Genomic DNA, 14559 nt, shown 5'->3' on the forward strand with positions numbered 1-14559 from the left:
AAAGAAAATGTAACTTCACAGTACCTTTCTGCATCTTGGTCTGCACTCTGCTGTTTGCTCTCAAAGGCGTTGAAGCTGCTCATGTCCACGTAGCCGTCGTTTTCATTTGCTGTGGACAGGGCTCTGCTCTGATCTTCAAACAGCTTCGTAAATGTCCCAGCCCTCGCAGGCCTCCGGGGCGGAATCTGGATATTTTCATAGTCCGAGTTCATGGCTGGAATGTTCTCATAGTCTGAAGTGTCGGCGTTAGGGAACGAGATGGACCGCGGCTTGGTCAGGGGCAAGGGCAGAAAGGGGGGCCGAGAGCGGTCTTCGAAGGACTCCACTCTCGACACGGTCCTGCTGAAGGGGACACCTTTCCTCTTGCCATCCCTGTAGAAGATGAGGGAGGAGGGCGATTCGGAAGCCCGGAGCTTGCCAGTCCGAGCCTTAAGCTGCGGGGAGTTGCTGAGGCTCCTGCGGTCGATTTCCAGAAGCCTGGCAGGCCCATGGTAGCTGGATTCTGAAGAGGACCTGGAAGACGACACATTGACATCCACGTGCACTTTGTTCTCGGACTTCTTTTTAAACGTAAGTGCCAGGAACCGCTTGAAGGATGACTTCTTCTTCTTGGTATACTTGTCCGGGGGCTCACTCTCGATCAGCAGGGAGGGAGAGCTCTTTGTGATGGGCTTTTTGGTGATGCAGGCCAGGTCGAAAGGGGGCGGGATGTCAACCACAGAAGAGGGTGTTGAGGTGCCACTGGATGGGAGATGGTTCCTCTGGGAGAAGCTCCCAGAGGAGCCGATCACACAGGGCAGAGAAAGGTTGTCATCTTTCCTTTTGATCCTATGGTCGTCCAAGCCAGATGCCTCCGACTCCCGGTACAAGGAGACCGGAATCTCTCGGCCTTCCACGGAGAACGATCGGGGGTACAAAGTGAAGGCTCTGGGCTTTGCTGGCAAGGCCCTGCTGGCTTCCAGCGGTTTCCCCTCCAACGACAGAACTGTCTTTCTCGCCTCCTTGGTGGCACCTCTAATGCCAATGGCTGATGAGCCAGCTTCTGGTCCGGTTTCTTCTGGGACGGTTTCTGGGACATAGCCGGCCACCTTCCCAGAGTGGGGCCTGGCCCTCGTGATGATGTTCTTCCTGTCGAGGGGGACCAGGCCTCCCTCAGCATCGGAGTTCATTTCTTCTTTCATGCCATAACCACTCAGCGTGTCACATGCAGCCTGTGTCTCCGGCTTCTCTCCTTCCCCAGGGTCAGCCTCATGCTCCAGGTCAACTCCCATCTCATAGGGGTTGGTGAGTGCATCGTCCCCGGCGTCCTCATCCTCTGGCATAACCACTACCTCAGGGACAGAGGGGCCCTCCCCAGAGACACAGGAAGCTCCAACAACGGGGCCCTGCTCTGCACATTCTCCTGACTGTGGTTCCTGCTCGGACTCTAAGCCTTTTGCTGAGTTGGAAAAAGAAGAGCAGCTCTCGCTACAGAAAGAGGTGCTCTCGGTCGGAAAGAACTCGTAGGGACTTCCCGAGAGTGACGTCACAAAGTCATCCACACTGTCACTCTCGAAAGGAATGATCTGGCAGCTCTCCTCGGCAGGTTCGTCCTGCACCAGGTCTCTGCCTTCTCGGGGGTCTTCTCCCACCTCCTGGGTGACGGCTGCTATTTCTTCTTGGCCAGTTTTCTCATTTTGGTCCTGTGGTTCATCCTGGTCATCATGGTCATCTTCACACTCACACTCCTCAGAGATTTCAGGGCTATCAGTGGTTGTCTCCGCCTCCTGGACACCCACGGCCAAGTCCTCATTCTCTGTGGGTTCCTTGCTGGCATCGTCAGCATCCCCGTCAGAGGGCCTGTCGGAATCCACACATTCTTCTGGAGCCCCTGGTTCTGTGTTGGTGGAGCCTTCCCCACCACCCTCCTCTGCCTCCCTGGGTGTCCCAGGGGGCCCAGGCTCCTCGCTGGGAGTTTCCGGACCCTCTAAATCAACGTGAGTGAGAATGACGTCATTGCTTGGGAGGACTGCCTCTCCATCCCAAGGTCCCCTGTCCTCCAGGTTGTATACGTTGTGCTCTTCTACTCGCTTCTCTTCCTCCTCACTTGTCAATGTCTGCTCCTCTGCCCCAGGGTCACAGGCACCATCCTCTGCCTCCACGTTCTCAGGAGTGGGGGCCCCGCCTCCGTCAGCCTCTCTACTCAGCACCACTTCAGCTGGAGCAGCTCCCAGCCCCTCTGGGTCACTCTCCTCGCCTTCCTCCCTGCACTCCTCTTCCCCCGTGGCATCTGGAGGGGCCATGGCAGCACTCTCTGCAGAGCAGCTGCTGTCCCTGGGTTCGTCCTCTTTCGGTGGAGCCCTGGGGACCACGATGTAATCCTCGTCAGCCTCAGACTCCGAGCACTCCAAGTTGGACTGGCGCTCTTCGTAAGGCCCCCTGTCAACACAGAGCACCTTCCCGTTGCTGCATTTGTTCAAGCTGTTGATCACGTACACGCTGGCTCTCCACTCACTGGGGGTCGCCAGCCTGGGCTTAGGGGCAATGGGGGGTTTCGGCCCCCTAGACATGGAGTTGGGACTGGGAAGGCTATCGGGCCGGGGTGATGAAGGAAATTTGGGTGCTGTCACTGGTGTGAGGGGACTGGCAGTCTTTGGCTTGGGAGCAACTGGTGGTTTTGGTGAATCTAAAGGATAAAAATAGAGAAAAAGAAGGAGAAAAAGTACAGTTAACCCTTATTTCCATTCAGAGTCTCCAACTTACCATTTTGAAGAGAACACTGAAGATAGTTTCCCAACCTATGTGAACCCAATCTGCTATATTCTGTGTTAGGTTTATGCCCTCCACCATCATCTTTCAGACCCCTTGACCTCCACTGATAATTCATCCTGTAAACAAAGTAAATAGATCTTTCTTCTATATATAGTCCAGCTACTCAATGAACTCAATGAAATACTCCTCAAATACAGGTATCCAGATCATTGTAATCATTCATCCAACAACTACGTATTACAAGCTTTCTAGGGGCGCCTGGGTGGCTCAGTCATTTGAGCATCCAACTTCAGCTCAGGTCAGGATCTCAGAGTTTGTGACTGTGAGCCCTGCATTGGGCTCTCTGCTGTCAGCACGGAGCCCACTTTGGATCCTCTGTCCCTGTCTCGGCCCCTCCCTTACTCGCACTCTCTCTCTCTCTCTCAAAAATAAACAAACATTAAAAAAAATTCTTTCTAGGTGCCAGGCACTCATGAGACAATGCTGAACTTGACGGTCATCATCTCTGCCACCCACACGGAGCCTACATTCACCCTACACTTAATTCATTGGATACCTACTATCTATACGCATAGCACCATACATAGGAAGGTCTTCTAGAATCAAGATGAAAAGAATACCTCTGCTGAGTACTTGCCATTGAGTCAGGGAGACAAAACGAACAGAACAACTGGAGGACAGAGCTGCAGACCTTTGGAATATTATGACTGAATAGCCATTATCTCATTCCTTCAAGAATGATACACCAAAGGTCTGTGACAGTGATGCATGATTCCTCCTCTAAGGGTCACCTCTGAATTCTACATGCTTCAAGACTGGTGTCTAGCTAACTGCCCTGTGTCTAAATTTCATGGGCATCCAAACTTCATGGGAGAAGCTACATGATATTTTCCAACATGTATATCTGCAAAAACTCTCTTCCCTTGTGGATTTGGGGGATCTATCTGACCATGTCAGAATAAAGGATGTGGGTACAAACTGTACATCCAACAGGAGTCAGAGAAGCAAGAGTTACCATGATGAAGGAAGACCCTCCTGCGGTAGGTGAAATTTAAGCTGTATTTTGCAGAATGAGAGAGGCCTGGACAAATGCAAAGGTCAAGGGTGTAGCTGCCCACTTCCAAGTTCATCCGTCCTGCCACAAGACTGCTTCAATGCCTCCAAGCCCCTGGCCGCACTGTGGGCAGAGTGAGGAATGAAGATTTCCAGGAAGGCAACTCCATCCTGACATCTCAGCTTCAAACACACTGCCTGGCTCCCCACTGCCCATAGATGAAGACACACAAGTCTCCCCTCAAGCCTCGCCCCGCCGCCCAGTGCCATCCCCACTAAGGCCTGGGTTTGATGCAGAGCAACTTCAGAATGCCAGCCTGGCTCATGACAGAAGGGAGATGAAGCAGAGCTCCTAAAGGTCTGTCAGCAAACTCTTCTCCCCATGCATTTGACTTCCAGTTAAACCCTTGCAGCACCGTTACCCTGTCATCTGTAGTCCAGGGGTAGCTGGCAGAGATGCAACATGAGCCACGTTTATCATCACATATGTAATTTTTATTTTTCTCACAGCCACATTAAAAAGTAAAAACGAGGGGGCACCTGGGTGGCTCAGTTAAGCATACAACTCTTTTTTTTTTAAGTTTATTTTATTTTATTTTTTTGAGAAAGAGAAAGCAAGCAGGAAAGGGGAAGAAGGAGGGAGAGAGAGAGAGAGAGAGAGAAAGGAAGACAGAGAATCCCATACAGGCTCCACACTGTCAGCACAGAGCCCCATGTGGGGCTCATACTCATGAACCATGAGATCATGACCTGAACTGAGACCAAGAGTTGGATGCTTAACAGACTGAGCCATCCAGTCGCCCCAACTTCCAAGTCTTGATTTCAGCTCAGGTCTTGATCTCAGGGTAGTAAGAGCACAGTGGGCTCTGTGCTGGACATGAAGCCTACTTAAAAAAAAAAAAGAGAGAGAGACAGAGATCTGGGACACCTGGGTGGCTCAGTCAGTTTAGTGTCCTACTCAATTTGGGGTCAGGTTACAATCTCACGGTTGTGGGATGGAGCCCCACGTTAGCTCTGCATTGGGTGTGGAGCCTGGTTAAGATTTTCTCTCTCCCTCTCCCTCTGTCTTGCGTGCATGCACACTTTGATAGATTTGACAGATCAAAGTGTGTGTGTGTATATATATATATATATATATATATATATATATATATACTTTAAGGATATACATATATATCCTTAAAAAAAGTAAAAAAGAAATGGTGAAATTAATTTTAACAATACTTTTTCAACTCAATATATTTGATATATTATCATTTTGGATATCATCAATAAGTCATATTTGGATCATGTCATCAATATACAAAATTTATTAAGGAAATATTTGACATTCTTTTTTGTACTAAGTCCTTGAAATCAAATGTGTATTTTACACTTTTCAGCACATCACAATTCACATTAGCCACATTTCAACTGCTCAGTAGCAACATGTGGGTGGTGGCTATGGTGCTGGCCAGCACAGCACTAGCTCGTTGTAACCCATCTCCGTGGGACTGTTCCATTGGCACCTCAAGCCAAAGTCAGTATCTCCCCTAAACTCACAGAACCATGTAAAATTTAACTGAGGAGGCCCCAAAGGAAATTAAAAAGGCCTGGGGCAGCAAGAATATAGGTGCCCAGGAACCATGCTCCTGAAAGGGCCTGATTTCAGTCTCTTTAGTTGTACTTTGCACATAAATCTAAGGAACTCAGTGGTCTGGTTTCCCAGTGTACAGCTAATTAGGAGGGGAAGGGACTGGCAGTTAGAACAGGAACCCTGCCAGGTGTAAGATGTGGCAGCTGCCAGCAAGAAAGGGAGAGAAGAGACTCAGCTGTTGAGACCCTAAAGGCTAAAGCACCCGCTACACCAACGCCCTAACCCACACCTATATTCATCCACATCAACACCGAGGCTAGACACGGGCATCCAGATAACAACCCAGAGTGTTCAAGACATAAGTGGCCCTCCAACTCCTTGTTGCCATAAGCAAATACGTCCTAATTTAGAAAATTATCTGTCCAAATTAGTTAAAACACACACACACACACACACACACCACCGCTGCCACCACCACCACCACCACAACCACCCACAAAACCCACCCAACTATGTGGATTTTAAACAGCTAAGCTTAAAAAAAAAAAAAAAAAAAAGGGGGCGCCTGGGTGGCGCAGTCGGTTAAGCGTCCGACTTCAGCCAGGTCACGATCTCGCGGTCCGTGAGTTTGAACCCCGCGTCAGGCTCTGGGCTGATGGCTCGGAGCCTGTTTCTGATTCTGTGTCTCCCTCTCTCTCTGCCCCTCCCCCGTTCATGCTCTGTCTCTCTCTGTCCCAAAAATAAATAAACGTTGAAAAAAAAAATTAAAAAAAAAAATAAACAGCTAAGCTTTAGCTAACCTGTAACTGTGAAGTAATAGCCTTTGGAGCCTGGCTCATCTGGATTCAAATCCTGGCTTTGCCACTTACAACCTATAAAAGTGAGCTCCAGTTTCCTCATCTGTAAAATGGGTTCAACAGTAACACCTACTCTCAAGAGGTTATGAATATTAAAATATATATAATTTATTAAAAGTGCCCAGCAGTAGGCCTTCAAGTAGGACTAGCCAATAAATAGTAGCAATTGTTACTCTAACAATGTCAGTCTTTGTCTACCACACATCTTCCCCTGGTATAAGCCTTGCTCTACACTGATGTATAATACTAGCGTCAAGTTCCCAACATCAGGTGTCAGGCATTGGCATGAAATTACTCTTTGGGGGTGGGGACTCTCATTCCTCATCCTTAACAGGTGGTATTTCACATGAGCACCGTGAGACTTGACAGAGGGACAGATGGGCCATGAAAAACGACCATCACCTTGGTTGCATCGCCCCCACCCCCACGCCATCCTTCATCCAATCAAGCTATCGATCTGTGGGCGCCGTCTCCTCGAGAAAGGTCACAGTGGGTGTCTGAGGCGTGATCCTGCAAGAAAATGCCTTCCCCACAGGATCCCCTAGGAATGACAAGTATCTAGTGTTCATGTTCTGCTTCCAGTTCTGAGGTTCAAGGTGTTTCACCTGAACCCCTTCTGAAATCAAAGGATGCCAGAATCAGAAAGGCTTTGTCTGACCCCTCAGTAAAAGATAGGGTAACTGAGGCACACAGAGGTGACGCATACTGTTCTCAGCAAGCCCGGAGCAGGGGCCAGGGAGAATGTGGGTTTCCTGCCTCCTGGTCCAGTCGCTAGAACCTCTGACTTCACCCTTTTGCTACTGAGCTTTCTTCTACAGTGGAGACTCAGGGCTCCCAGCTTCTAGTGAGGCAGAGAAAGGTAAAATTCAGAAAACCTGAGGCCAGAGAGACCAGAGACAACTAACCAGGTATGAACTTTACAAAAGGCTGAGTTCAGAACTCGGAAGTACTGACTGGTCATAAGGTTTGTTCTCATCCAATTTCCATTAATCCAATTCCATTGAACAGACATTTATTGACCACCTACTATGTGCTGGGCACCCATCTAGAATCTTTGGACACATCAATAAACAAAACAAAGACCCTGTCCCTCATGAACCTTTATATTCTAGTGGAGGAGATAAGGAATAAAAAGGAGATGTATATGACCTTATTGTATATTAGATGATCATAAACTCTACAGACAAAGATTAGGAGTTAGGTGGGGTTTTGTTTGTTTTTTCAATTTTAAAGAGTTACTGGGGTAGGCCTTATGGAAAGGACGCTAGAGCAAAGATTAGAGAGATGTGAGGGAAGCCAGGACTCAGTTGGTATGTTCAAGGAGGGCCAGAGTGGCCAGAAGGGAGGGACGAGCGAGCAAGCAACAGGGAGAAGCAGGAGATGAGGTCAGAGGGGTCACAGGAAGGGGACAGATTATGCAGGCCCCCCCCAAGCAGAAGAGGGACGCGCATACTCTGGTTAATGTGCTGAAATAAGCAGAAGTGGTGATGACGGATCCAGGGACATCCAGGCAGGAGATGAGACGGTGGAGGCTTGGACCAGGTTGGCAGCAGTGGGAGTAGTAAAGAGTCAGATTCCAAATATGAAGGTAGAGCTGGCAGGATTTGCTGACAGGTTGGATACGGGTGTAAGGGAAGGAGCAAGGTCAAGGACAACACCGAGGTTTTGAGTCAGAGGACTGGAAAAATGAAGTTGCCACCAACTGAATTGGGGGAGGCTGTACGTGCTAGGGAGGGAAAGCCAGAATTTTAGTTTGCACGTGTTAAATCTGAGTTACCTAGCACACACACCTAGGTGGAGACAGACATCAAGTGGACTCCTAGGTAGACCAGTCTGGGTTCCAGGGAGAGGTCTGGCTGGAGGTATCCATCACAGGGATGGGATTTAAGGCATGGGCCTAGTGAGATCACCAAGAGAATGAGTGTGAACAAAGAAAAGAGCAGGGCCAAGGAGGGAGCCCTGGCATGAGGAGGAGCCTGGGAAAGACACTGGGGAGGAAGGAAAGAAAATGAAGGCTGTGTGAGAGCTTTAGCTCGGCTCCCTTCCCTCCTTCCTCACAGAAAGGAACCCGATAGAGTGCCTGCCCTCTGTACAAGGTTATCTGGGTCCTAGACCAATCCTGCCCAGAGAAGACCCGCAGAAGAGGCAGCATTGGGGCACATGTGGAAGGACAGGCAGGATTTTCTTAATCAAAGGAGACGCTGGGTATGCCAGGCAGAGGGAACAGAATATGCAGAGGCCCAGAGGTGGTTAGACGCAAGCCCTTTGGGAGTATGGTCAAGAGTCCAGTCTGGCAGGGATGCAGAATTACAGGATAAATCAGACCTGGGGGTTCCTCCTCCGGGTTAAGTTTCTCTTTCTAACTAGAACCCAGCATGGGTGCAGCTGGTGTGGACCCTCTGCTGCCTCATGAGTCCCTGTGGCTGCTGTGTGAACCTTCCCTTTCTCAGTATCACAAAGCCCAGGGTAATACCCTCTCTGCCCAGGACCTCTTGGCAATTTGCTATGCATGAGCATAACTCAAATGCAGAATAGCCTTTGAGCCAAGATGCCAAGAGTTAAACTGACGGTGGGGAACCACAGTGACAGGAAGAGGAGATTTTTAACAGTTTCTGGTGATAGAAATCATCCCTAGCCAGCCCCCATTACTAGTTTGTATTTTCTCTCTCTATTTTAATTAAATCTGTCACTCACACATTCATGCTGCTGCTCCCATGTCAGCTATAAAGAGGTTAAATGAGAGGGGGTATTGGGAGGAGCACTGGACTAGGAGTCAGGAGCTCTGATCTCCACTCCTGGCTCTGCCATTAACTGGAGGTGTGACCTTGGGTAAGTCCCTTCCCCTCGCTGGGCCTCAGTTTCTCCATCTGTAGAGTAAGAGCACTGCACCAGTTAGGAAAGTGCCTTCTGCTCTGGCCAACTACAGAGTATTAAATGCATGGCTCTTCTTCTGATGTCTCCTGATATCCCCTTCTTCAATCCCTGAGTCTGTTTCAACAGCAGCTCACTATATTCCCCCTGGAACTCTCATAGCCATATGTTCCAAGAGTAATTATCTTCCAATTTCACCTCCCAATCGCATCTTAATTTAACTTTCATTCCTGGGTGCCTGCTGGAATGTCCAAGCCAAGCTTGACGATTTCTAATTAGGCTGCTGTTAAGCTAGTCCAGTGATCCACAACAGGGCACATACTGGGCAGACTGCATGGGACGAAGTTGGAAAAGCATGGGCCCCAGGCTCAGACAGACCTGGGCTCCAATCCCAGCACTGGTACATATCAACTGTGCCATCTCGGGCATGTCACTTTGCCTCTCTGAACCTGAGTTTCTTTCTTGGCAAAATGAAATAAATACCTCCTTTTTCTATAAGGCTGTTGAGAAGTTCGAAAGAAATAATAGAAGACACCTCAATTAGAGGCCAACAGAAACTCAATTGGCCATCATTTCTTGTGCATCTACTATGTGTTCAGCACTGCATAAAAAAGTAGGCTCTCAAGCTGGACAGTCTGTATTTCAATCCTATCTCGGCTCAGTGACCATAAAATCCCTGCAGCTCAGTTTTCCAACCTATAAAATGGGGATAGCAAGAGTACTCACCTCATAAGGTTACTGTGAAAACTGAACTGATACAAGTAAAACACTTAAAAGCCACACCTAGTTCATAATAAGTGACCAATAAATGTTAACCAGTATTCATTAGTGGCTTATGACAGACACTGTTCCAGATACCTTATGAGCTTTATGTAATCGAACTCGATGACAAAGATCATACCATCTCCATTTTTCAGATGAGGAAACTGAGGCACCAAGGTTAAGTAACCTCCTCAAGGTCACCTAACTAAGTATATGGTGGTTCTGAAATTCATCCCCACGGAGTCTGTGGACCACTATATTACATGATCAGGAAATTCAGAGCATGGCACAAAGAAATCATTATGTGAAGTTTCCATCATTGCTATCACACTGAAAAAGTAACCAGGTTTATGCTGGAGGCAAGTTCTAGGACCACTAAACCCAAGAGCAGCAACTGCTAAGATTTCCTGGGTCCAAGCCTGCCTCCAAGTTTATTCCTGCTCACTTCATCCCCCATATTCTCAGGGAGGGGAGGGCTTGCCCAAGCCTCAAGCAGGGAAACGTGGGAAAACTGGAACTGCTCTCACCATTGTTTTAAAGTGGGTTTTATTAGGAGTGTAGGAAAAAGCTAGCCTGTCCGGCTCTGTTCAGGCTGTGCCAGAAACAGGCTGGAGGCCACCTTTTTCCTCCAAGGAGTGGCTAACTGAACACTGGGACCCCACTCCAGCCTCTTCCACTCCCAAAGTGGCACCCCTACTCCCACCCCACCCCCATTCTGACCCACTCCCTCACTGTCCAGGCATCCACATGCCCAGCAACAACAGTGCCTGGCCACATGAAGGCAGCTACCACACTCCCAAGTCCCCGAGTGTCTCCTTTGTCAAATCAGTCCAGCCAAATGTCTCCCTTCTGCACCTCCTAAGACAATGACTTTTTTCATTAAAAAGTCTTTAAAAAGAAAAAGCCACAACACACACATACAAGGCAGCAGGATATGGTTCTAAGACAGCCAAAATGGTGGCTTCCTGTTTCTTTAGGGATGTGTGTTTTGGAGTATGGCTTCGGACGAGGGTGTTGGTCAGAGAGAGGGCTGCCTTCTGCTAAATTTTAAGAGAAAAAGAAAAAAAAGAGTGACTATCCCTCCTTGGCAGGGAAATGAAGTTAGCTGAGATTGCTGGCTTGCAAGCTCGCCTCTTCAGGGAACTTTCTGCCCTCCGGGTGGATGGAGTCAGAAATCCTGAGACCGGTTCCAGGCATCGCCCATGGGAGTCTCAGTTACTAAATCTGTTAAATGGCACTCCTCGGAAGGGATTGCTAATATTTACTATCAAACGCATTCTGGATTTCCCGGAATCCCTGAACTGGCAGAGTCGGACTCGAGGGACGGAGGGAAACGTCTGGAGTGGGGCTCAGCCTCAGCGGCGAGGAGCGTCCCCTTGGCATGTGGTCCCCTGGGGGAGGCACAAAGAAGGCCCCGGGCCAGGGCGCGGCGAGGGAAGGGTACGCTGTGGGGGACAATAATTTAGAGCTTTCTAGTCTGATCCTCAGAGTGAGCTCTAAGTCTCGGGGTCTAAGAGAGAGGAGGGAGCAGGAATCGTCTTAAGAGTGCGCCGCCAGGTACTGACGGACCAGGAATAGACCCCGGGGTGGCGAAGAGCTGCGGGAGGATCCCGGGGCCCTGGAGGGACCTCCGAGGGGCCAGCGAGGATCTGGCAGGGACCCAGAGGGGCCGGAGCGAGGATTCAGGGGCGCGATCAAGTCGCCTTCGCGAAGGGAGCCTTCCTCGCTTGCCAAGCGGTCCCCCACGCCGGGGTGGCCGTGGGAGCGGGATGACGGAGTACACCGCCAGGGTGCGGCCTCGCGGAGACGGAGGGAGCGTCCCTGAGGCGGGGCGTCTCGGACGGGGGCCCCCGATGATCCTCAGCCTCCTCGGCGAGGGGACTCCGGACCCGCCCATATCTCAGCGGCGGCCGAGCAGGGCGGGAAGGTCGGGGGATTTTCGGCGGCTCGCTCCCGGCGCCCCGTGGGCTCCAACTTGGAGCGCCTGGCGCGGTCCCCTCGCGCGCGTCCCTCGGCGCCCGAGGTCGAGCGGGCCTCCTACCTGCTCTGTTCATCTTCCAGCACGCGCAGCCCGGGGCCGCCCGTCGGTCAGTCAGTCGGTCAGTCCCAGCGCGAGTCCGCGCGCCGCCTCACTCCATGGCCGCCCCGCGGGGCCCGCACTCCCAGGCGCCCGCCCCGCCCCCCCTTCCCCCCCGGCGCGCGCCGGACTCCGCGCGGCGCGCAGGGCAAGTGGGGGCGCGGGGCGCGAGCCTCCGGGCTGGGCGGGGCGGACAGGGGCGGAGGGGGGAGGAGAGGGGGCACGAGCACGGGGCGCGCGGGGCGGCGGCCGGGACGGCGCGCGGCGTCGCGTTCACTCGAGATTCCGCGCGGAGCGCAGGGCAAGAGGGGGCGCGGGGCGCGAGCCTCCGGGGGCGGGGCCGCGCTGGCCGGGGGTGGGAGAGAGGAGGGGGCGCGAGTGCGCCGCGCATGGGGCGGCGGCCGGGGCAGCGCGCGGCGTCGCGTCCGCTCCGGGTCCGGCTCCGCACCCGGCGCGCTGCGCTCTGGCCGCCGCGCCTCTGCCGCCGCCGCGCCTCCGCCCCCTCCTAGACGTTTCCTCCCGCTCTCCAAGAGGAAGGCTTTTTTTTTTTTTTTTTTTTCCTCCCCTTGCTGCTCGGTCAGGGATCGAAGGAGACGAGGGGCGAGGCGTCCCCGCGCACATTTAAAGGGGCAGTGGCGACTCGGGGAGCTGCGCGAGGTTCAAGGGACAAGGATCAGTTGCGGTGGGGTGGGGGAGCCGGCGAGTGCGGTTCTTGGGATCCCCTAGTCCTCTCGTCCAACGGACCATCCATCTCTTTCTTTTCAACCTCGGGTATGCATTCAGTCCTGTGTCAAGTGCTATGCTGAGATCACACAAGACAGCTCCCAGTTCTTACCCTCGTGGAGCTTAGATGGGAGGACAGTGGAGACACAAGACAAATGAGCAATAAATATCGTTTCAGAGAGTGATAACTGCCTAGAGGGAGATAAACCAGGGTAATGGGGCAGAGCACTGACTCTCAAAAGTGTGTGGGTCAGCTTCGGAATTGTTAGAAAGGCAAATTCTCAGGACCGCCCCCCCACCTCTGCTCCCGGAGCTTACTGAATCAGAAATCCTGTGTTTAATAAACCCTTCAGGTTTTTCTGATGCAACCTGAAGTTTGAGAACCACTTGTGTAGAGTACGGGTGATGAAGAGAACCCTCCCTGAGTTGCTGACATTGAAAGAAAGACCTGGTTGCGATGAGCCTTTCTGTGTTCACTTAGCGCACACCTGCCAGCACCTCCCTGGCACCGATGGATGACTTGTACCAAGCCTTCGCCCTTGAGGTCCTGGTCTGACTGGTCATGCAAACATAAGCAGATAGCTCTGCTTCCCAGCACAACTGCTAGGATATGACAGGAGCGCACAGGGGCTTGTGGGAACTCAGAGGTATCCCTGGGAGTGGAGAGGATTCAAGCAGAGGAAAGGCCTTTCAGGTAGAGGAAATGGCTTGAGCAAAGACTTAGAGGTGTGAAAAGGCATGCCCTGTTGGAGGAGCCAACAGGGGTCGGCTTGGCAGGAAAATAGATGGTGTAGATGTGTCCCAGGGGCGCCTGGGTGGCTCAGGTCATGATCTCCCTGTTCATGGGTTTGAGCCCAACACAGAGCCCCCTTCCGATCTTCTGTCCCCCTCTCCCTTCTGCCTCTCCCCTACTGGTTTTCTCTCTTTCTCACAAAATAAATAAATAAACTTAAAAAAAAATTCTCTCTCTTTAAAAAAAAGGAAAAAAAAAAAAAGTGTCCCAATAGGAGGTACAGAAAGGCCAAAGTAAGAAGTGCCTCCTTTTTTTTTTTTTTTTTTTTTTTTTTTAAGGTAATCTCTATGCACAACATGGGGCTGGAACTCATGTCCCTGAGATCAGGAGTCACATACTCCACTGACTGAGCCAGCCAGGTGCCCCAGAAGTGCTTGAAAACCATACTAAGGGCTTCATTACATCAGCCATTGAAAGCTGAGGGCAAGGAACATGGCTTCCATATATAACTGGCTGTTTACATTTATGGAGCACCTACTGTGTGCCTGGCATAGTGCTAAGCTCTGTACATGCATGTTTACTCATTTAAGCTTCATTGCAACCTTGTGAAGCTGGTATCAAAATTCTTCCCATGGGGCACCTGGCTGGCTCAGTTGGTTAAGTGTTCAACTTTGGCTCAGGTCATGATCTCACTGTGAGTTTGAGCCTCGCGTTGGGCTCTGTGCTGACAGCTCAGAGCCTGGAACCTGCTTCAGATTCTGTGTCTCCCTCCATCCCTGTCCCTCCCCCCTCCTCAAAAATAAACATTAAAAAAATTCAAAATTCTTCCCATTTTACGTTTGAAGAAACTGAGTAAATTGCTAAAATGAGATTTCCTGCCTCTGTTCTTGCCCTTGCTGTTCCTCATCTGCATCTCCAGAACCCCCGCCTCAAAGTGTGGCTTGGTCATTTAATAGTTTGGTTGTGAATCTACTACTATGTGAGTCTACTAAGCCCAGGGTGTGGGCCCCCAGCAATTCCAGTGTCCTTTGGGAAGGGCAGCAGGAGGCGTATGTGCTGGGGGAGGGGGGAGTGTGTGTCTCAATTCATTTTGGCAATTGAGCCAAAGTATCTACTATGTGGAAATTGGAGGAGGAACATGGAACGTACCCCTTTC

The 14559-nt window shown here is 51.0% G+C and overlaps 1 protein-coding gene across 2 annotated transcripts in view; it reads right to left on the minus strand.

The window, feature by feature from the left end:
• Window positions 1-11993, minus strand: part of FGD5 (FYVE, RhoGEF and PH domain containing 5) — a 120959-nt gene extending 108966 nt beyond the window's left edge. For both annotated transcript variants that reach the window (XM_030307468.1, XM_030307467.1), the window contains exons 1-2: window positions 11912-11993; window positions 25-2665 (exon numbers count right to left, since the gene is read on the minus strand). In XM_030307468.1, coding sequence (XP_030163328.1) covers window positions 25-2665; window positions 11912-11924 — 2654 coding nt within the window. In that variant the 5' untranslated portion in view covers window positions 11925-11993. The remainder of the gene's footprint in view (window positions 1-24; window positions 2666-11911) is intronic.
• Between the last annotated feature and the right edge of the window lie 2566 nt (window positions 11994-14559).

This window comes from Lynx canadensis, chromosome A2 (genome assembly GCF_007474595.2).
Source record: "Lynx canadensis isolate LIC74 chromosome A2, mLynCan4.pri.v2, whole genome shotgun sequence".
Taxonomy (NCBI): Eukaryota; Metazoa; Chordata; class Mammalia; order Carnivora; family Felidae; genus Lynx; species Lynx canadensis.